The 22,285-nt window shown below is 46.2% G+C and overlaps 1 protein-coding gene across 2 annotated transcripts in view; it reads right to left on the bottom strand.

Moving 5' to 3' along the window:
- PHF12 (PHD finger protein 12) overlaps window positions 1-20,172 on the bottom strand; it is a 39,576-nt gene extending 19,404 nt beyond the window's left edge. The window contains exons 1-2 of one of the 2 annotated variants that reach the window (XM_029211326.1): window positions 19,512-20,172; window positions 18,680-18,861 (exon numbers count right to left, since the gene is read on the bottom strand). In XM_029211326.1, the coding sequence (XP_029067159.1) occupies window positions 18,680-18,861; window positions 19,512-19,577 (248 nt within the window). In that variant the 5' untranslated portion in view covers window positions 19,578-20,172. The remainder of the gene's footprint in view (window positions 1-18,679; window positions 18,862-19,511) is intronic. The other variant, XM_029211324.1, reaches the window with a different exon arrangement.
- Between the last annotated feature and the right edge of the window lie 2,113 nt (window positions 20,173-22,285).

Raw genomic sequence — 22,285 nt, 5'->3', positions numbered from 1 at the left:
CCAGATCATTGATTTCCATTAAGGTTACACCAAGAACCATATGAAATTTTATTAAATTCTTAGGAGGGTCACATTTATAATGTCTATACAGCAGTAGTTCTCAAAGTGTGGCATCAGCATCATCTGAGAACTTATTAGAAATGCAAATTCTGTTCGATAAGATACATGCTCCCCTATGTTCACAGCAGCGCTATCTACGACAGCCAAGACACGGAAGCAACCTAAGTGTCCATCGACAGGTGAATGGATAAAGAACGTGTGATACATGTATACAATGGAGTATTACTCAGCCATAAAAAAGAATGAAATAATGCCATTTGCAGCTAAGTGAAGTAAGTCAGACAGAGAAAGACAAATATTCTATATCATTTACATGTGGAATCTAAAAAAAATGATACAAATGAACTCACTTAGAAAATAGAAAAAGACTTACAGACATAGAAAACCAATTTATGGTTACTAAAGGGCATAGCATAGGGGGATGAGGGGTAGAGGGAAGATAAATTAGGAGTCTGGGATTAAAATATATACACAGTACTATATATAAAACAGGTAAACAACAAGGACCTACTGTATAGCCCAGGGAACTATACTCAACATCTTGTAATAACCTATAATGGAAAAGAATCTGAAAAAGAATGTGTGCGTGTGTGTGTGTGTGTCTACATGTATAACTGAATCACTTTGCTGTACACTTGAAACTAACACATTGTAAATTAACTATATTTCAATTAAAAAAAAGAAGAAATGCAAATTCTGAGACCTCATTCCAGGCCTACTGAATTAGAAATTCTGGGAGTGGGGCTCAGCAATTCATGTTTAACAAGTTCTCCTGGTGATTCTGCTCAATACCAAAGTTTGAAAACCACTGCTATACAGAATAAGGCTACATTTACTCTTAAGAAATACCTACATTTGGTTCCTGGGAGTCACCTACTTGGAATGGTATGGAGGAAATTTTTTTTTCAAAATACATGAGAAATGCCTAATATATATATATATATATATATATATATATATATATATATATATATACTATGAATATATAAGGACTCTCCCTTAAGTCCCAGGCCTTAATGCTAGGCTGCTTTACCGTTTCTACCTAAAACAGCACTTGGCTTGACAAATCTTCCTAGCTCCCACTTTGCCAATGCGTCCCTGGAGCCCTGAGCATACATGTCAGGATGTCCACCAAGCCCTCACAGCTCATTGCTTCCTATCCTCTGTTTCCTTGGTGGAATCTCAGGAGGATCCTTACCAGGAACCATAAAACTGGAGGCACACTGGCCTACTGGGACAGGTCTTCAAGCCCTGGAGGGCCACAAGTGAATGTCGCCTGTAAAGTCTTCCCTAGTTCTCTCCAATGTATTTCTGCATAGGCCATATCCAAACTAATGAAATGCATGCATGTAATGTGCAAAGGCCTACAGACTCTGCTATGCTTCAGCAGCTGTCATATTAAAACTAATCCTGAAAAGGCTGCCATTTCTCATTCTGTTTTTCATCATTTCTTTTCATCTGCCTACTGACTTTGTGTTTTGTACCAAGATACCCTACAGCAAACATGTAAAGCACAGAAGGGTGAGGCAAGGCGGCAGTGGCTTAGATCTTTTACCAAGATGTGAATGGCCCCCTGGCCACCCTTCCTGCCTTCCTCAATCTATTTCCAACCCTGCTGGCAGAATAATTCTGCCACAATTCTGATCATATCATTCTCCTTATTAAAAAGCCCTTCAATATTGCCCTTACCCCATCAGGATAAAGTTCAAGCTCCTCAGTACTGCAAGCCAGAACCCTGTCCCTTCCCCAGTTCCATCAGTCTGGTGGCTCCCTACACAGTCCACACTGTTTCTCAACCCTTTCTCTGATCATTCTCATTCTCTGCTACCCACAACCACAAAAGCTGAGCCTCCCCCCACTCCTTCACCTGGTGAACACCTTATCTTTTGGAGCTCAAGTCAGGCACTATCTCCAGGAAGACTCCTCTGACAGCCCCTGATTCCCTACAGCACTTCTGTGCCATACTATAGTGAAATATTATGTACCCGAATCTCCTTCTCTGCCTCATTTACCTTTGTATCTCTATACTCTGTATTATGCCTGGCACACAGTAGGTACTCAATAAAGCTTTAAAGAACTGGGGAACACTAAAATAATGGGCTTCTAAGAAGTGAATGTAACCCCCTCCACCCAAGTCATGAGGCAAGGCAATGTGGATGTGCAGACACTTGTTTTGGTGGTTAAATCACACATGAAATTACTTATGTTTTCAATAAGACGACATCAAAGTCCATACTTGCAAGCTTGAACTTCATACTGTAACCTACTTAAACCCTCTTTAAACAATTTGATTTCTCATTTCTCTTTCTTTTTTTTTTTTAACATCTTTATTGGAGTATAATTGCTTTACAATGGTGTGTTAGTTTCTACTTTGTAACAAAATGAATCAGCTATACATATACATATATCCCCATATCTCTTCCCTCTTGCATCTCCCTCCCTCCCCCCCTCTCTATCCCACCCCTCTAGGTGGTCACAAAGCACTGAGCTGATCTCCCTGTGCTATGAGGCTGCTTCCCACTAGCTACCTATTTTACATTTGGTAGTGTATATATCTACATGTCACTCTCTCACTTTGTCCCAGCTTACCCTTCCCCCTCCGTGTCCTCATCATTTCTCTTTCTTAACACAGGGGTAAAATGCTCAAAATCTGTATTAAGAGGCTCTCAAAAGTAGCTCCTGGTTGGTTTCTAAAGGATCACTTTCAGAGATACCACGCTGAAGAACAAACATTCATCAGAATTGTAGATTATGGCCACAGGCTCCTCTTGTCTGCCCTAAAGTTCAGGCTGTGAATTTAGGGAGCCATGCAGGAAAGTCAGAGTGTTGTCTCCAGGATGAACACAGAACATTTAAAAGAGTGAGGCCTTGTTGGGATTTTGCTGCTTTCTTAGAGACAGAACATGCATCTTGAAATAAATCTGAAAATATGGTGGGACTTCCCTGGTGGCGCAGTGGCTAAGAATCCGCCTGCCAATGCCAGGGACGTGGGTTCGAGCCCTGGTCCGGGAAGATCCCACAGGCCACGGAGCAACTAAGCCCGTGCGCCACAACTACTGAGCCCGCATGCCACAACTACTGAAGCCCGCGCACCTAGAGCCCATGCTCTGCAACAAGAAGCCCGCAATGAGAAGCCTGCGCACCGCAAGGAAGAGTAGCCCCCCTCCTGCCACAACTAGAGAAAACCCACACAGCAACGAAGGCCCAACACAGCCAAAAATTAGAAGGCAGTTTTTCAACTCAAACATCTAGAGGAAAAGGATTCATGAAATGACTCAAGGAAAGACAGGCTGCCATTGGGGTAATAAGCTCAGGAACTAGTTCTGGAAGATGTTGCTCTGCAAACAGACTAATTTTGTTCCATATGAGAAATACTGTCAAGAGACAAAGGATTCCAGGGAGAAAGGAGATTCTGCAGCCTCGGGGTACTCACATACACATCCTGAGGACTTCCCCACCTCACCCACCCATCTTAAAGCTCCTTGCCCCCCATGTTCTCATAAGTTAAGTATGAACTTCAAAACAATTATATGCATGCCAGAATCTTTAAATCATGATATGCCTGTCAAGAAAAACATGGCTCTGTTCCAGCTCCCTCTCATCCCCATATATCAATGAAGACAGGGTACTGAGAGCCATCCTCTACAAAAGGAAATCATTAAAAGTTAAAAGTCAGGTAGTGCTGAAATTATCAGTTTCTGCTGCTCAGCAGTAAAAACCATGAAAACACTGCAATGAGCCAGTGCTGCTTGTAAAGACATCGATATGCTTCCTAATCGCTAAAGCTTAGAAATAGCAGGGTGATAATCTCATTTTACATCTAGTCTATTACAGTTCACAAAGTGTTTTCACAGATGCTCTTACTTGATCTTCATCATCATACAGTGAAAATTAATTCTTACTCCCATCATACAGGTATCTCTAAACGGACTTATCTAAAGCCATGGAGTCAGAAAGCAGAATTAGAACCAATATCAGCTTCCTGGTTCTTCCAAATCTTGAGCCCAATCTGATTTCTAGGTAGTTCTCCTATTTCTAGGGAACACAGTGGAATATCCGTCACAGTATCTTCCTCAACCACAGGGTTGAGCATTCCCCTCTCCTTTAGTCAGTATTTATTGAATTCCCACTGCTTACTAACCAATGCCACACTGGAGGTACCATGCTAGAGGAAGGACACAAAGCAAACAAGTTATGATCTAACCCATCAAGAAACACAGCCTTTAGGGAGAGAGGACCAGAGTCATTCATCCACTCAAGCATTTACTGGACACTATGTTATGCTAGGCAATGCACTAAGTGGTGGGATTTCAAAAATGGTCCTTGCTCTCAGGGATCATAAAGTGAAAAGGACAGTTGGTAATGAGACCACATATAATCAACTACAAACTGATTCTGATTCTTGCCATACAGACCTATATAAAACTCAACAGTTCATGGATGCCAGACTCAACACAGAGCCTCAGAACTTTGGTCTTTTGGTACCTGAAGGTGACGGTGGCCTTTCCCCTACTCTTTCCACATCTCAACAACTGCTATTCAGCAAATGGTAATTAAGCCAGTGATCCTTTAAAGATGGTGAAGTTAAGGATCTTGAGGTGTTCACGAGGAGACTATAGTTTTAGAAGAAGGTATATTTCTGTATTTTGAAAACCTACCTGATGAAAGGAAGGTTCTGGGAGTGGAGACATTTCCCTGGGAACAGAGACTAAAGTCCACCTAAGCACACAATATTATTTGAAACTTTAGATTCCTTCTGAGAACTGTCTACGTCCTGGGAAGGAAGGTGAGCCCTGGAAGAGTCATTTTCTGTATGTGAGCTGGCTTGTCTTGGAAAACTGGTAGCTCTTTAGCCAACAGGCCTTTATTTTATTTTCTGACTTCAAAAGAATATGGCCTGCGGTGCTGCGAGACAGGCACTCTGCTCCATGCAGAGAAGAGAGTGCCCTGCGAGCATGGCGCTCTTGCAGAGTATCTTCCCATCTTCATGGCTATGGATGTTTCCTTCCAGATCGTTTGTTAAAAAGCCCTGGCCTGCAATTCCTGGCCAGAAAGTGACTGTTCACTGCCCTCCAACTTGTTATTTATTTTAACCACTACCTGATCTTGAAGACACTTGTTAGCTATAAAATAATTCATAACAATAGAGCTCTAAATCTTCAGAGATTGTACAACTGAAGAGTATGCATCTCAGAGTTTGGTGTGGCTCTCTGTGAGGCCTGAGAGGGCCTATAAACTGTTAACAGTAACATCTGCACACAAACCAACTAAAAAGCTGGACAAACATTAATTTTTTCAAACTAAAACTCCTAAAGCCAACCTCTGCAGCGGGACTCTAGCATCTGAACTTCCATAAACAAATGCAAATGATGCATCTCTGTTGCTGAACAGGGTGTCTAGATTGGTCTATTTCTGGAGTCATCGAAAAGAAAACCACAAACATACACCCCTCAGCTAACTGTAATGCCTGCACTGACAGACCTCTCCGTGTCAAAGATTCAAAGCCCAGAGCCAGATGATCCCAACTTACAGCCCAAGGACACAGCCCAGTTTTAATTTAGAATGCCTCTTTCATTCACTAATGAGGCTGCAGCTCACCACTGCAGGTGGAAGATATTGGTAGTTGTCATGGTTCTTGGCTCTCTAATTAAGAGGATCTATTTCAAGTCATATACCAGTGTGGTTGATCGGAGTCTAACCTCACTCATCTCCCTCGCCTATTAATATATGTGAACCTGCACGACATTAACATTTACTTCAGATTTAGTCGCCACCAGTGGGACCTGTTGCTCCATAGCTCTGCGTTAATTATCCACCCAGCACAAGCAGTTTTTCAATATGGAACTGGAAGAGAGAAGGGGGAGGGGAACAAGAGAACAAAGGGAGGAGGGGAGAGGTAAAGGGAGGAGGGGAGAGGTGAAGGGAGACAGAGAAGCAGAAAAGACTGCCTTTTATTTCAGAGACCTATTTTTTACATTATAACATGCAGATAAAAATGGTGTTGGGCTCTGGACTTTTTTTTTTTAATATGTTGTTATTGGTGTATGGCTTGCAACTGTCCATCCAGCCAAGCAACATTGACATTTTAAAACTTGAGCCAAAGGCAGCCAGAGAGACATGAAAATATCACTTAACCAAATCATAAGCTTTGGTGTACGTCTTAGGACAAGAGGGAGCAAGTGGATGAAAAATACTTAAGAAAGAACACACTCCATTTTCTCTTCCTGGACTGACAAAAATATTCTATTTAACACAAACACTTAACAGGAACACTGTGCAAACAGCATGTCTGCACACAATATACCAACAACAGCCTTTCACTCAGGTTCTCTTCTAGAAGAGGTCAGTCAAATGACCCTGGTTAGGGTCCCTCCTGTCAGAACCCATCATTCTCCAAGAATCAGAAGCTCTCTAGCTACATAAACAGTCATTTCAGTTGAAATAAAATATCAGACTAAGAAAGATTCCGCTGCCCGCTGCCCTGCATCGTCTGCATGTCCCTCCCCCCCCTTTTGGTGGTGGTGGGGTATTCAGCAAGCAAACAACGGCACTGAGCAGTTTTGATTTTTAATTTCACAGTTCATGGGTCTCATCCATCCACGTGAGGTCCACTACCAGATAAAGATCCTGCATCTATATTTCACGGCATCGTGTAAGACCAACTGCAGAAGACAATACATGCGCAGAACAGGCCTCCTCTCTCTCAGACTGGCCCCGCTGCTCTCTGTCCGCTCAGGAAACGTGTTGGTACCAGTCAAAAGGGGAGTGAGGGTGATCGCTGACAGGACCACAACCATGTCCCAGCCTCCTAGCAGCCATCTTGATCTATAAAGGCACCTATCAGTACAGAAAACAAGCCTTTTATAAATTGAAATCAGCTTCTGTCCTGGAAAAGCTAAGAGGTGATGGGTAAAGTTTAATTTAACAATATCTTTTAAAACTTAAATTAAAAGCTATATTAATAATTCCCAAATTTAATGGTCTGTGTTTTGAGGGAACAAAATTTAATGACATTTAAATGGCAGCAGAAATAGTAAGCTTTCTCTGGACACTTGCGTGGGCATCAGCTTTTCCCTTCATGGATGGCCTACCTTTCAAAGGCAGAGAAGAGGGTCATATCGAAGGATACTGGAGAGATGAGAGCAGAGAGAAAGTTCATGGGGGTCCCTTAACCTTAATTTCTTACTCTCCTTTACCCCAGCTACTGACTCAAATACAGCTAATGCCACAAAGTACATAAAAAGTACAAGGGCTGCTGGTTCTTTCATGCAGAGCCTTAGTAGCTGTGTTAACAAGGAGGCCAATGAAGTGCCAGGCCATTACAAATGCCCTATTGAGAAACTTAGCTAGTTGCGTCACTTCCACAGGCATATAATCCTTTCAAACTAGCTGACTGTGCCCCCAAATTTTATTGCCTTCTATGTAGAGCTGGCTTGGGGCATCCTCCCAGTGAAGGACACCTGGAGAAGAGGGTTATAAGAAGTGCAGGGAAAGAAGGAGGGAGGGTAGAACCAACAGTTATAACAGGTGTTTGCCTCTGCTAACTTCTCTACAAGCCAAGCCCGGTGCCACAGGACCTGATCTACCACTGGTTTGCCTATTCTTGCAGTCCTGGCTTCTCTACAATGGAAAATGAGCTGGCTGCAAACAGTTAAAAAATGGGCTTCATTCATTCACCTTATGATGGATGCTGGAGACCACCTATTTTAGAAAAGAGTCAATATTCTGGCCTCAACAGTCACTTTCTTTTTTTTTTTTGGCAACAAGGGATTTTATTTATTTATTTATTAAAAAAATTTTTTTTATCATCTTTATTGGAGTATAATTGCTCTACAATGTTGTGCTAGTTTCTGCTGTATAACAAAGTGAATCAGCTATACGTATACATACATCCCCAACAGTCACTTTCTAATACTCCACTTTCTAATATTCCATTGTTAAGAACCAACAATTTTAATTGTGTACTCCATAAGTCTCAAAGGTATGGAAAACTGGGTACTGTTCCGTGGTCAAATTTTAGTGGGACTATCAAGAATAAGGAAAGAGTCTACACTCTTCTTGTAGACACAGCTCAGGGAATCTGGACCAGTTCACACCTTACAGATATTGGACCTAAAATTCTATAAAGGCTGGGAAAACTAAAAATAATAACATCTTAGGGAGAATATCTGAAATCCAACTAAATGTAGAGCGGGTTTCCACCCAAGGCTCAGCTGCTTTTCCCTAAGGAGGATTTCTGCTTCATTTACTCTCCTCTGACAGGGTCTTCTAAAAAAAAATGAAGGAGGAAGAATAATGTTACTGGGACTTCCCTGGTGGCGGAGTGGTTAAGAATCCTCCTGCCACGCAGTGGTTGAGAATCTGCCTGCCAATGCAGGGGACACGGGTTCGAGCCCTGGTCCGGGAGGATCCTACATGTCGCGGAGCAACTAAGCCCGCGAGCCACAACTACTGAGCCCGCGTGCCACAACTACTGAAGCCTGCACGCCTGGAGCCCATGCTCTGCAACAAGAGAAGCCACCGCAATGAGAAGCCCATGCACTGCAATCAAGAGTAGCTCCCCTCGCTGCAACTAGAGAAAGCCTGTGCACAGCAACGAAGGCCCAATGCAGCCAAAAATAAATAAATAAAATTTTTAAAAAAGAAAAAAAAAAAAAGAATCCGCCTGCCAGTGCAAGGGACACGGGTTCGAGCCCTGGCCCAGGAAGATCCCACATGCCGCAGAACAACTAAGCCCGTGTGCCACAGCTACTGAAGCCCGCGTGCCTAGAGCCCGTGCTCCACAACAAGAGAAGCCACCGCAATGAGAAGCCCGCACATCGCAAGGAAGAGCAGCCCCCGCTCGCTGCAACTAGAGAAAGCCTATGTGCAGCAATGAAGACCCAATGCAAACAAAAATTTAAAAAAATTAAAGAATAATGCTACTATTGGGGCCAAAACAGCACAGAGCTTATTCCCCTCTTCTTTTACCCTTACCCTTGCCCCTCCCCCAATTTTACTCAGAAACCTCAAAGCTCCCCACCCTGCATGACTGAAGTAATCTCCTGGGCACGCTGTCAAACTGTGCTGTCGTGGTTTGATGCCACAGCTAAGTGCGGACTTGGGCTTCTGAAGCCTTCCAGTTATACCCCTGGTGACCTATTTAGGAGTTGAACATACTTGTCAGAGACAGAGTGCCATGATTTTTCCCTTCGGCCCACTTTTCTCTCAGATGGTCCCTAACCAAAGAACAGTCACCCTAAGGGCCTGAATGTGTGCACACAAATGGTAAGATTTGTGGAAAGCTTGTATACAGCAAGCATACAAGCCTTGCACATGAGCTCTTTCCTGTAACTTAAATAACCTGCAGGCACCTTTCTTACTATACAGCTTCCTACAACACCACAAACTGCAGCCTGAAGTCAAAGATGTCTGATATCATGGAATCAGGCGTCAGAATTGCTTTGAGTTAGAATGGCTAAGTGTCATCTACGCCAGGCAAAACCAAGAGGACTACCAAGGAGGGATAAAGCAAAACAAAGATAATAAAGCAAAACAATGTTTCTCAAAAAAGGTCAAAATTAGTGACAGTTCTCCCTACATTTAAGACGCTCTTTCAAAAAAATGGCAAGATCAAGGAAAGTTAAATATAGCCAACCCATGTATAGAACTATGAGAAGTTACAGGTTTAGACACATTTAATGAGATTTATGTAGTATAATTTTCACAATGTATTTTGACCAATAATTGGTGATTGTTAATGGGAAAAGTTCACCATAGAGTTTCCCTCTAATGTTTCCAGAGCTTTGTTAAAACCAAGAAGCAGTAGAGGGGCTTCTCTGGTGGCGCAGTGGTTAAGAATCCGCCTGCCAATGCAGGGGACACGGGTTCGAGCCCTGGTCCGGGAAGATCCCACATGCCGCAGAGCAACTAAGTCCATGTGCCCATGAGCCACAACTACTGAGCCCACATGTTGCAACTACTGAAGCCCGTGCACCTAGATCCCGTGCTCTGCAGCAAGAGAAGCCACCGCAATGAGAAGCCTGCGCACCACAACGAAGAGTAGCCCCTGCTCGCCGCAACTAGAGAAAGCCCGTGCACAGCAAGGAAGATGCAACGCAGCCAAAAAAAAAAAAAAAAAAAAAAAAAGAATCAGTAGAACTCTACTCGAGGGTTCAGTGAACATGGGAATTAAAAAGCTCACAGCTCATCACAGGAGCGCATGGCTGGTGGAAAGAACAGGAGTAGCTCCACATTGCCCAGTTTTGTAATGCAGAGACTTTTCTAAACTCACTCAAAGTTCAGTGCACTTCATTAGCTTCTCTGCTCTGTTCTTTGTACAAATGCAGACAGGAGGAAAAAATATCCAACAACCCTCTGAGGATCACAGCTGGATAAAAGACTATAAATACGCTCGTGCTGCCACAAACAGGTTTCTACCCTAGAATTCAACCTTGCTAGTAATTCTGAGAGGTACCCCCACCCCTGCCTGGCCTGGAGGTAAAGTGATGTCTTTGGGCTACAGTTAAACTCAAACCCCACAGAGAGTCCTCTCCTGCTCACTTGAGCTTATTTCAAAAAGAGCCTCACGCAGAGCCCAAATCAGTGGGAAAGACTAACGCTAGGTTCAGGCACTGAGTCCCCGCCACCTGCCTCCCCCACCCTGCTGTTACTAAGTCTTTTGTCCTTTCAAGACCGGGAAACATTTCCTGGGAGATACCCTGTACAATTTGTCAGAAAACAGGGGAAGGGCAAAGATTAAACACCAAAGCTACTAACATACAGAAAAGCAAACGTAATTAGGGAGAAAGGAATAGTCACCATGTGTTTGTGCTAACAAAGGTACCATCCACTTCGAAGAACCCAGACATCATTTCTGTTCCCCAACCAGTGTTTATCTTTGTACGTCTCTCATTTGTAATACCACTAAGTATTACGCAGCAATGAGCAGAGGAAATGGGTCAGTCTCTGGCTTTCAAGTAGTTTAATGAACATTTAGTACAGGATTGCAAAAGGGAAAGGAGTAGTTCTTTGAGTGAGCGAGTCAAGTTTTTCTTTATTTAGAAAATTTCATCAATCTGCAAGGTGTACTTGGAATTTGCTTATTGTGAATTCAGCAACAGCTGTATGTAACAGCCAAGTTCCTTTTTACTGACGGGTCCAATCAATAGTTTCTTCTTTTGTCAGTGCCCATTATACCCCTCAGTGTCTTTTGCCTCCCACACAAAACTTCATCTTTATTCTTATTTGCTGAGACTAGATTTAGAAATAATTAAAGGCTTAAAGGATGAGGATTTTGATATCTGTAAGTGGCAGGCAGAAAAAAGAGTCACCTTCTTATTCTTCTTAACTGTTGTTGAGTCATGGGAAAAGCAGTCAGCTAGCGACCTGTGCATGCGTCCTGGGCATGGTGACAAATCTGCAACACCAAAGTGCCTTTCTGAAATTTGGTCTAGGACTTGCACTGAATACAATGTCCTCCTCTTTCAGGAAACTGGCAGGGGGACAGCTGTACTCCTGTCCTGTCTCTTGGGAGGCTAGCATTATGCAGAGGTGCTCTTATAAGTGTCACTCATTGAATGGCAATGCAGCTGGCCATGTTGTACTCCCTGGGGACTTTAAGTCAAAGGAAGAGCACAGTGGAGGTGGGAAAACAAACTTTTTTTTTTTCCTGCTCTGGTGACTTAAAACTCTGGCACCTTAAAACAAAAATGCAGGGACTTCCTTGGTGGTCCAGTGGTTAAGAATCCGTCTCCAATGCAGGGGACATGGGTTCAATCCCTGGTCGGGGAACTGGGATCCCACATGCCACGTGGCAACTAAGCCCTCAGGCTGCAACTACTGAGCCCACAACGAAGAGCCTGCGTGCTGCAATGAACACCCAGTGCAGCCAAAGATAAAAAACAAAAACAAACAAACAAAAAACCCCCAGAAAACAAGAATGCATTTCCAGGTGCCTGTGCTGCATTATCATAGTAAATGCCAACATAACCTCAACCAGAATTTTCCACCAGATTGGTCTGCTTAACTACACACCCAAGGAACTGTGGTGTATGCGCTGGGGGTGGGACAAGAAAGTTCAGAGATGGATTTCAGTACTCTACTCATAACTCAAAGCAAACAACATTCAGCTTCATCTATCTTCTATCGCCATATCACTTGTAGAAGAAAAAATATACCCATTTCTGTTAAGAAGCAGGACACCTGCATTTCTAGGGAGCATCAAAGCAGACGGTTTCTTTTTATAAGCTATATAAAACCTTCAAGCAAATATTCTCTGCATGCCGCCTCCCTATTTACTGTTATGTGGGCTTACACAAAGACACGTATAAATAGGTGAGTTCACTGCACTGTTCGAACAACTTTTTGTTCTTGTTCACCGGGATCAAAAGCTCATTAACTGATCTGTAGTTATTTCCACCCCAAGCAGTTACCAATCAAACTGAGGTGATTAAAATCTTCCTCCTTAAACCAGGAACCAGGGGCCTCCAAGTATGAGAAGTGCCTATACACAGAAATTTTCTATTGTGGCTGGTGGGAGCCAGGTGGGCATCCTGCCTTAGGGCAGGTGGTGGATTTTTTTTACTTCCTCTAGGGTAACTTCCAGCCTTAGACTTCTTTGCTAAGAGGGGTCACCCAGAAAAGCTGAAATAGCAACATACCAAATCATCATAAGGTTCCCTCCACTGAGACACATCACCTTGACTGAGTTCACAGAAGAAATCCTTTACTTACTGTCATTACATAGACAATATAGGCAAAGACATTTAAGTGTGCTTAAATCAACCATCTTTTTCTAGGTAAGACTAAAAATTTAAAAATAAAAAGATAGGGGAAGTGAAAAGACAACCCACAGAATGGGAGAAAAGACTTGCAAATCATATATCTGACAAGGGACTTGTATCTAGAATATATAGAGAACTTTTACAACTCAATAATAAAAAACCAAATAAGCTGATAAAAATTGGACAAAGATCTGAATAGACATTTCTCCAAGAAAATATACAAATGGCCAAGAAGCACATGAAAAGATGTTCAGTATCGTTAGCCACCAGGCAAATGCAAATCAAAACCACAATGAGATAGCACTTCATAGCCATAGGATGGCTTTCATCAAGAAGACAGGTAATAGCAAGTATTGGAAAGGATGTGGAGAAATTGGAATGCTCATACACTGCTGGTGGGAATGTAAAATGATGCAGCCACTTTGGAAAATAGTCTGGCAGTTCTTCATCGGTTAAATGTAAGAGTTACCATATGACCCAGTGATTTCACTCCTGGGTATATACCTAAGAGAAATGAAAACAAATATCCACAAAAAAACTTGCACACAAGTATTCACAGCATGATTATTCACAATAGCAAAAAGAAGAAACAACCCAAATATCCATCGACTGATGAATGGACTACAAAAATATGGTATAGCCATACACACAATAGCATTCAGCCATAAAAAGGAATGAAGCACCAACAAATGCTAGAAGGATGAACCTGGAAAACTCACTGAGCCCTTTTGAGTAACACTTGTACTTTCACTCAGAGCTTAATAAAAAACAGTGTTTCATTCAACACACAGTAGTGACAATTTGAATTCCTTTTCAGTTCAAATCAGGTAATTTATTTGTCTTTATGATTTGGCTTTAAAAAAATTCTCTTGGGGCTTCCCTGGTGGCGCAGTGGTTGAGAGTCCGCCTGCCGGTGCAGGGGACACGGGTTAGTGCCCCGGTCCGGGAGGATCCCACATGCCCCGGAGGGGCTGGGCCCGTGAACCATGGCCGCTGAGCCTGCGCGTCTGGAGCCTGTGCTCCGCAACCGGAGAGGCCACAACGGTGAGAGGCCCGCGTACCGTAAAAAAAAAAAAAAAAAAAAATCTCTTGGAAACATACTTGATTAAGAATTTTAAAAAGACCAACATGAATCTCATCTCCAGATTAAAATGAAGGCTGTACCTAAATATGGCTTTTGCACATTTAAACATGTAAAAAACCACACAACTCATTTACAAAGGCCCCAAACAGCACTAATGTACTAGTGGAGCCCATCTGTAAAGTACTTTGAGAGCCTTAAGGAACAGCAGGAGATGGATGAGATTATAACTGCATCCTACCTTTCACCGAGTATGGTAATTAATTTTGGGACAAGCCCGAAATGAAAAATTTCCTACAACAGTACCACTAAGTACTTGCCTTAAATTACACAAAAACTGTTACCTCTGAGAAGTATTACCTCTCTTTCTGGTTTTAATATTTCTGACGCTTCCTTTCTCAACCAAAGCCATCTGGGTCACAAACATTTTGTGAGTAAACAACTCATACCAAGTATTAGTCTTATAGCTTTAAACAGCGATTATCCCTTATCTTTGAACTAAAGTACTCATTTCATAAAAATTGGCCCCGGAGCCCCACATTAATTTGACGAAGCATGCATGTGAAATTGAGCTAAAGTTAAATGTTACTAGACCCCTCCTGTTTGAGTGGACCATTTAAAAACAATACTACACACCCAGATTCCAACACAACACAGCAAATGCAAAAATAAATAAAATACACACAAAACCAAATTAGGTTTGTTTATTGTTGAGTTATTTTACTATTGAGGGGGCAGAGTGAAGGGAGGGAGTCCAGATGCTGCCACCTCCAGTTCTTCAGTGCCAGGCTTCCAAGCACTTGGAATGTCAGAAACAAAAGATGTATAAGATAATGTTAAAATAAATGTATTTTAATTCACCACTTGCCTGATACTATTCTAATGACGAGCTAATAAACACAACAAAATGAGAAAAATCACCTCCTTAAAAGTTCAAACAGTATAGATTTTCTGCAAGGCAGTTTTAGACTGTGTGTGTGAAACCTTTCTTGTTATGACTCACTGAAAATTAAATATGCAAAACTCCAAGCTGAGCTTAGTTTTGCCTGTGCACAGAGACCTTTTTACTCTCATTCTTCGAAAACCTCATTTTGGATCATGCTGCCAACACCAGAGAGAGGAAAGCCGGCCAACAATTCCAAATATAACATGCGGAGGCAAATGCTACAGAAATCTGTCTGACGGGAAGCGACCATGCTGAGGTCTGCTGAGGTAGATGCACTTCTCAACCAGACCGTTCTGGTCCCTCAGACTGTTTGGAGCAAAATGCCATCAGAGGAAACCATCCAGGTTCCAGTCAGCCTCATTACCGATGCCCATGGTATTCACTTTATCAGTGAGAACAATCCTATCCATCTCAAACAGAAAGATGGGTCGGCGGCAACCAGAGCTCCACCAGTTAGTCTAATTTTTTTTTTTTTTAAGGCCAATTTTTAGAGACCAGTCCATGGAGATCAGTATTTTCGGAAAGCTCAACTTATTGCACGACAATTATGATAAAGGTAAGGTTCCCCAGGGAACACTTAAAAACATCTCTTCCTAATTCTCTAGGAGCAGGTTTAGTAACCCCTAACCCCACTCTGAATAATTGATAAACCAGTTAAACTTGGATAAAATGATTATACTATCACTTAAACAAATATGAAGACATCAGCTCCTCAAGTTTAATTCTTCAATGAGTTCATGGTACTGAACACAGGACAATTCATTCCCTCACCCAGATCATCAGAGAAAACCCAGAAATAGGGCTCCCAGTCTAACTGGGAAGAAAGGACTGTTCCTCATACAGAGCCCTGGCCCCTGAGATAAGACAAGACAATTAATACAGCTTATGTGACCAGTCATTTCCTCCAGCAGATTATCTTAGGAAAAATCCCCTGTGGTTATGGCCATGTCACTAAGCCCAGGAGGTAAAGCTTGCCTAGAATCACTTCGGGAGCATTTTACTAGATGCTGTTCACTGGGAGGCAAGCTGGCAAGGCCACCAGAGACTGAAAGAGGACTTGTCTCACAGAATTTTGAATGGAGACCCACAGCAGCACTGCAATTATGACCTACAGGGTTTGTAAAACGCCATCTTCACTTTTGAACATTCTGTACATAAGGAAAATTATCATTACTATGCTTACCTAAATAATCAAGTCTTAGTCAGTTAAAAAGGGAAGCAAGAGAAAATATAGTCACACCTCCTAACCTCACTCCCACATGACACAAATAAACAATAACGGGACAAATTACCATGAGCACACCCAGGAATCAAAATTTTCTGACACCATTAAGTGCTTGACCTAACTACTTGGGTTGAGATGGTTAATGAAATACTTCACTTGGGCTAGGAAGAGTGTGGGGTAGGAGGCAGGAAAGTGGGGTAAGCCTCACCTGAAAGAAGGGTTCCTGCCTTTGTACCAATATCTGCGACGTTTTGTGATTTATATAACTACTCAGATAAGTCAATGGTACGTTCAGTCCTGGCATCTTCAAAGAGGGAACTGGAGATGTGAAACAAGCTCTGCCTCATTTACTAGGATTCGCAAAGCTCTGATTACCAGTTCCCATTCATGGTCTTAAAAAAAAAGTAGTCAATGAAATGCACAGTCTGAATCTCACTAACAGCTAGAAACCCCTCCCTCTCTCCTACCAGCTAAAGTAGAACTGTTAATTGTTAAAATCTGACAAGACTTGAACTCATCAAATTCAAAGATTCAGGGGTTAGGTTTTATAGTTTGAAAGCCCAATCTCAGGCAAAACAGCACACTTTTTCTATGCCTGAAGTTTCCAATAAACAATTTCAGCTTTATTAAACAAACAATAATAAAGAGCTTACAAAATTCTCACTCAGTATGGGAATCACCATTCTTGGTTAACGGTAACTTCATTCTACAGGTAAAACATTAACCCACATTTTAAATCAAGAAGTCTACAATTCAGTCTTAGTATGTATCAAACAAGCACAATAAAAAAAAAAATCAGCTCCTCAAGTTTAATTCTCAACCAGAGCAACACAACACATCCAGGTACAAATCTCTTCTGTGCTCAAGAACAGCACAGGAAACTTGACAGGAGATTTTTTCCCCAGGTGGATTACACCTTATACCAACAGGAAGCAAAGGTTAAAAACCACAGAACCTTACTGCTGGTATTAGTCACTTCACAATAAAAATTTTAAAGCCATTGGCAAAGCTTCCTCCAGGATAATCATTTTTGTCCCTGCAACATTACAAGCCAAGATAGGGTGCTCTCCTGGGCAAAGGAATCTTGGGAATGGTAATGGGAGCTTCCTACAAAACTTCTGACTACAGACTTAATTTGCCCAGTATCAGTCATCTGTCTAATAAGTGTTCCAAAACCTGCAATTAGTACAAATATACAGTGTGCACTATTCCACCAACCGAGAAACCGAATGTGAATGGAACTGTGTAGAGAGCCTAAGGAAAACCTCACTTTTTTTTTTTTTTTTTTTTTAAACAGAGGGCTAAAAAAGGCAACATCAAAAACGGGTGGGAACAAACAGAACAGCCCCTCTCCTTCCCGCTCTCTCCAGCCATCTCCTCTCATAAACGTCTGCCTCAGTCAACTGTTGCTGAACAGAACAAGACCCATCAGAACAAGATGCAATCGGGGTCCCGGCGCAGATGTGGGATTTTTGTGGAGGGCAGAGGTGATTTCTCCAGGCAGAACCTGGAGTTTAAACTCTTCTTGGCCGGATTGTTCTGGGCTGAGCTGCAGAGGAGGATCAAGCAGCGGGCGACCAACCCTGGTCCCTCCCTCCCTCTTCGGTCTCTCCCCTCCCCTCGCGTTCAGTAAGCGTCGCGGGAGGGGGTGGGGGGAAAGCGCACAGCTTTTTTGCTCCGGTCCTTAAAAATGCCCTTGCGGAGCCACCACACACAATCCTAACCCCGGCAGCAAAGAATTCTGCAGCGAAGGGTTCGCCGATCCCGAGCAGAGAAGTGAAATCGGCGCCCAATGGCAATTTTAATTGTCTAACCCGGCCCGATTTCCCAAGAGGCGGCAGCGCGGGGCGGGGAGGGAAGAGGGAGGCAGCTCCGACAGGCAACAGGGGGCAAGCGGCGGCAGAGAAAGGGGACTAAAGCGGCAAGATCCCAGCCCCGGCCCCCGAGGAGCTTCCGCAGAAAGGACCCCGAGGCAACCCCCACCGTTCCCCGGGAGACGTTTGCAAATCATATATGCAGCCAAAATGGCGCTGAGAATAAAAATATAATTTAAAGGCAGGTCGCCATATTGTAAACAGAGAGGCAGAGAGAAGAGGCGGACTCGAGAGACACCCTCCATGATTTCTTCCACAGCCGGGAGCGCCCGGGCGCCGGGTCCCGCGGGTCTGGACCAGGGCAGCTCCGGCCGCCGAGGGCTCCGCGCACCCACCGCGAGGACAGCCCAGCCAGGCAGGAGCCCGAGGGCGGCAGGCGCGCGGGGAGGCGAGCGGCGCAGGGCCCGGAGCTCCTCCCCTTCCTCCCCACCACCGTCGGCCGTGCCCCACCGGCTCCGTCCCGGCTCCTCAGCGACTTCCAATCCCAGATGGGGCTCTCCTCACCCCTCCCAACCCCCACCTCGGGGTCCGGACCCACAGCTGCTCCTCCCCCCCCCCCAAACGGCCGGATCCGGGCAGCACCTGGGGGCGGGGAGGCGCTGGCCCCAGCGGCTGCAGAAAGCTAGCGGCTGCAAGCGCCCGTTATTTCGGCAGCCAGGGGTAGGCCGGGTGAAGGAATGTTCCGAGAAGGGTCCGCCAAGGGGCTCCGGAGGGGTCCCCAGACCTTACCAGCACTGGAGATGGAAGGCGGCCGGGCAGTGGTCACAGCACAGGAGATCCCCACCTTCTTTGCAGCTATCGCAGCTGTCGTGGTTGGTGGCCCTGCCGCTTCGCCGGGGCTCCTTCTCAGGCTTCCGACTCCGCTTTTCTGCCTCGTCCGTCTTGGGGGGAGCCAGCAGAGCTTGGATTTGCTGCACACACATACAAATGGCGTGTGTGCACACCCGGAGGTCCCGGGCGGTCCGTCGCCCCCCCCGGCGCGGCTTCTCCGTCACCCACCCCTCTCCCCCCTTTTGTCCTTCTTCCTCCCATCCAGCCTGCTCCCAGAACCTCTCAGCCCCCGGAACCAGGGGGAGCCCAACCTAACCGCGTTCCTGCAGCACAACAACGAGAACGGCTTCTTCCAAATGGGGAGGATCAGAGTAGGGGGATGGGGAGAGGGTGCGCGGTTCCCTTCTCGCCACTTCCTTGTATGGACAGTGGGGGACTCCAAAGCCAGGCTCGGGAGAGGCCTGAAGCCCAGTACCCGGACGTGCTGGGGGAAGCACAAAGGGGCCGACAAGAAGGGGGTGGGGAGGCCCGCCGGTGCAACGAGATGGAGCGGGTTGGCGCCTCGGGAGAGCGAATCGAGGGCGGCGGGTAGGTGAAACTGCTGCAAACGTCCTCGGCGGCTGAGCGTAACCCCCCGAGTTGCAAAGATGGGAGGGAGAGTCTGGGTGAGGAAGAGCCCCCCCCGTCCCCCGGCCCTCTTGCGCTGCGAGCTCAGGGCCGGCTTTGTGGGGCGGAGGGCGGAGGTTCCCTCCCGGCGCTGGGGGAAGGGGATGAGGAGGGCCACTCTTACCTCCATCAGCCCCCCCGACGTGTCCAAGTCGTACACGATCGTCTTGGTCTCCATTTTCTCCCACATTCATCCACCTCCCGGGCTGGGCGCTCTCTGCTCCGGCCCCCCCAACCCCGGGGGGAGGGGGGAAACGGGGGGAGGGGGTGCTCCTGACCCCGGCCCCCCTTCTTTTTTCCAAACACGGGTCCCGACTTCCTCGCCCTGGCACCCCCCCCACCCCCCGGCCCCCAGTCCCCGGGACGGCAGCGTCCTCCCCACGGGCCGTGAGGGGGGAGCGGCCCCTCAGCCCCGGCCCGGCGTCTGGCTGCACGGTGGGTCCCGGCTCCGGGAGTCAGGCCTCGGCGGGGCCTAGTCCCACAGGCTAAAGCCGGTGCTGGCGACCGCTGGTCCGGCCGGGAAAGCTGGCGGGCGCTGCCATCCCGGGGTTGGGGGGATCGCAGTGGGGGTGAGAGGTTAGGTGAGGTTGTGGTACGTGAGGTGACTGCGGGGAGGGTGATGGGGGGTGGTCCCCGGGCTCCGCCTCTCGCCGCCGCCGCCGTCTGCGTCCCGGCTGCCGCGCACTTGGCGCAAACTTACCGCGAGCGCCCGCAAAGCCACCCGCGCAGGCGCCCCGGGATCGCCGCTCGCCGCGCGCAACCGCAGTGACAGCCGGCGGCCGGGCTCCCGCGCAGCCGCAGTGAGGGGGTACCCCCCAGCGCGCAGCCGCGCTGGCATTCGTCTGGAGAGCCGAAGCCCCGCCTTTCTGCCCTGCGCCAGCGTACTGAGAGAAAAGGGCGGGACTTGAGGTCTCGCGCAGGCGCCTGGGAGAGCGTCTAAGGGTCACCGCGCAGCCGCAGGAACATGGGGATTCTTCATCCATTGGTGTTTGAGTATAGACCAAGACTACTCTGTTCCCGCGCAGGCGTGTTGAGGATGCTCCCCTCCCGCCCCACAGCAACACAGCCGGCTCCGCGCAGGCGTATTGTCACCTGCAGGCCCTAACAAGAATGCTTCTCCTTTCGCCATTTTGGTAGTGGGATATAAACCACCGTGTCCTTGGTGCCCTCAGGCATGAACAGAAAGGAGCAAAGGGTGGTGTTGGCTAGAGCTGGTAGGCTGTCGGTGACAGCAAGTACTCCTAGGGATGTTGTACTGGACTCTGGTTCCAGCGTCAGGTGTGGCTGGACCAGGCGCCATATTGGTAAAGAGAAAAGAAAAGCCATCGCGACGGAAAACGATGCTTTTGGTGTCGGGTTGGATGGCTACTGTTCCCTCTTCTCTCCCGTTCCCAGCAGTAAATTTTAGCCTGAGCATTCCTGCCTTTCATGGTGATGAAAGGAGAGGTCAACCTGCCCCTTACTACCCTCTCTTGATCACTGTCCCTGAGAATTGCTTTCCAAGAGGAAGCCCAAAGCGAAGAGTTTGTAATGCTGACAACGCCCAGCTACCTGCCTACAGTGGACTTCAACTCCCAGTTTGCAATGCGCAAAGGGTCCAAAGGGCGAACGAGAGCGCATTGCATCCTGGGAGCAAGAATCGCGATGGCGCTGGTGGGTTATGGGGGCCGTAGTTCCGTGTGCATGCGATGCAGTGGACGGTAACGTAGACTCGGGGAAGAGTGATTTGCCTGCCGGAAAGAGATACTTTTCAGAGCTGCCGTGCTGCATGCTGGGATTTGTAGTCTGAAAGGCCTCACCTCGAATTCTGGGCGGGGCTTCACGCTCTCCACGACGCCCGCCCCTGCCCTTGGTACCATCTTCAGAGACTGCCAGTTATCTCTGCCTGACTGTAGATGAAGCGGTGGAGAAGGGAGTGGCATCATTGTGCCTGACACTAGGCGTTTAGTTGGCGTTGTTACCAGGTAGCTGTGTCCTGGCTCACTTTTGATGTTAAGGTGTACTTAGCATTCTCAGAAGCCTAAAACTGGAAAGGGCTTAAAAACCATCTCTTAATCTCCTCACTTCCAGATGCACAAAGAAGAGCAGTGATTTGCCTCGTTCACATAGTGAATGTATGGCAGACCTAGGAATGAAACAGCTCTCTTGATTCCCAGGCTAGGATACTGTCTAACTGCCTGCGAGGAGCTGCTGCTTTTTTGGGGAGAGTAAGGAGGATGATTGGATAGGGTGGGGATGTCGGTGTGTGGACTTAGGTTTCCGTTTTTCTGATTTTCCTAATGATCCTGTTGTTGTCTGGGAAGAACGATAAAGTCCTGGGCCTTATTGATCAAGCAGGGGAGTATATCATGTAGATCGGCCCTCTCTGCCCTCTACCAGCCTCAGCAAACAAGAAATCTTAGTGGCTATGGGCCAGAGATGTGGCCCTCAGAGAGAGGAGGGCTGAGCTAGAAGTATGGAAGTGGGCGGACCTCATCTCTTCTTAGGCTGTATTTCATGCCACAGACCCTCAGAAATGGATACATCATGTGCCCTCTCCCACTGGCGTCCTTCCTACGGCTCAGGGCCCAGCTCTGTTGATGTGTCAGCCTGAAGGTATTATGGGGCAGAAAAGTAAGCCATTGGCACATGTCCAAAGAGCCAGGCTTGGCTTTGATCAACACCATCATTGCTGTTGAGAACAGACATAGGCATTAATGGGCTAAAGAGGGAAATAATACTTGGCTCTGTTGACAAGTGCCAGGGGAACTAATCACTCCACAAACCTTCCTCTCAGAACTTGGAGGATGAGGTCAGCCCAGTGGGGCCAGTAGTTGGTGCCACCTTGGAGAGCTCCAGCCCTGGCTGTTCCAGGGGGATTGAGGAGAGAGAGCAGGTGGGTTACAGATGCCTTCGGAA

The sequence above is a fragment of the Monodon monoceros genome, unplaced genomic scaffold (genome assembly GCF_005190385.1).
Source record: "Monodon monoceros isolate NGI ecotype Baffin Bay Population unplaced genomic scaffold, NGI_Narwhal_1 Super_Scaffold_9, whole genome shotgun sequence".
NCBI lineage: Eukaryota > Metazoa > Chordata > Mammalia > Artiodactyla > Monodontidae > Monodon > Monodon monoceros.
This window is presented reverse-complemented; position numbering and strand designations above follow the sequence as displayed.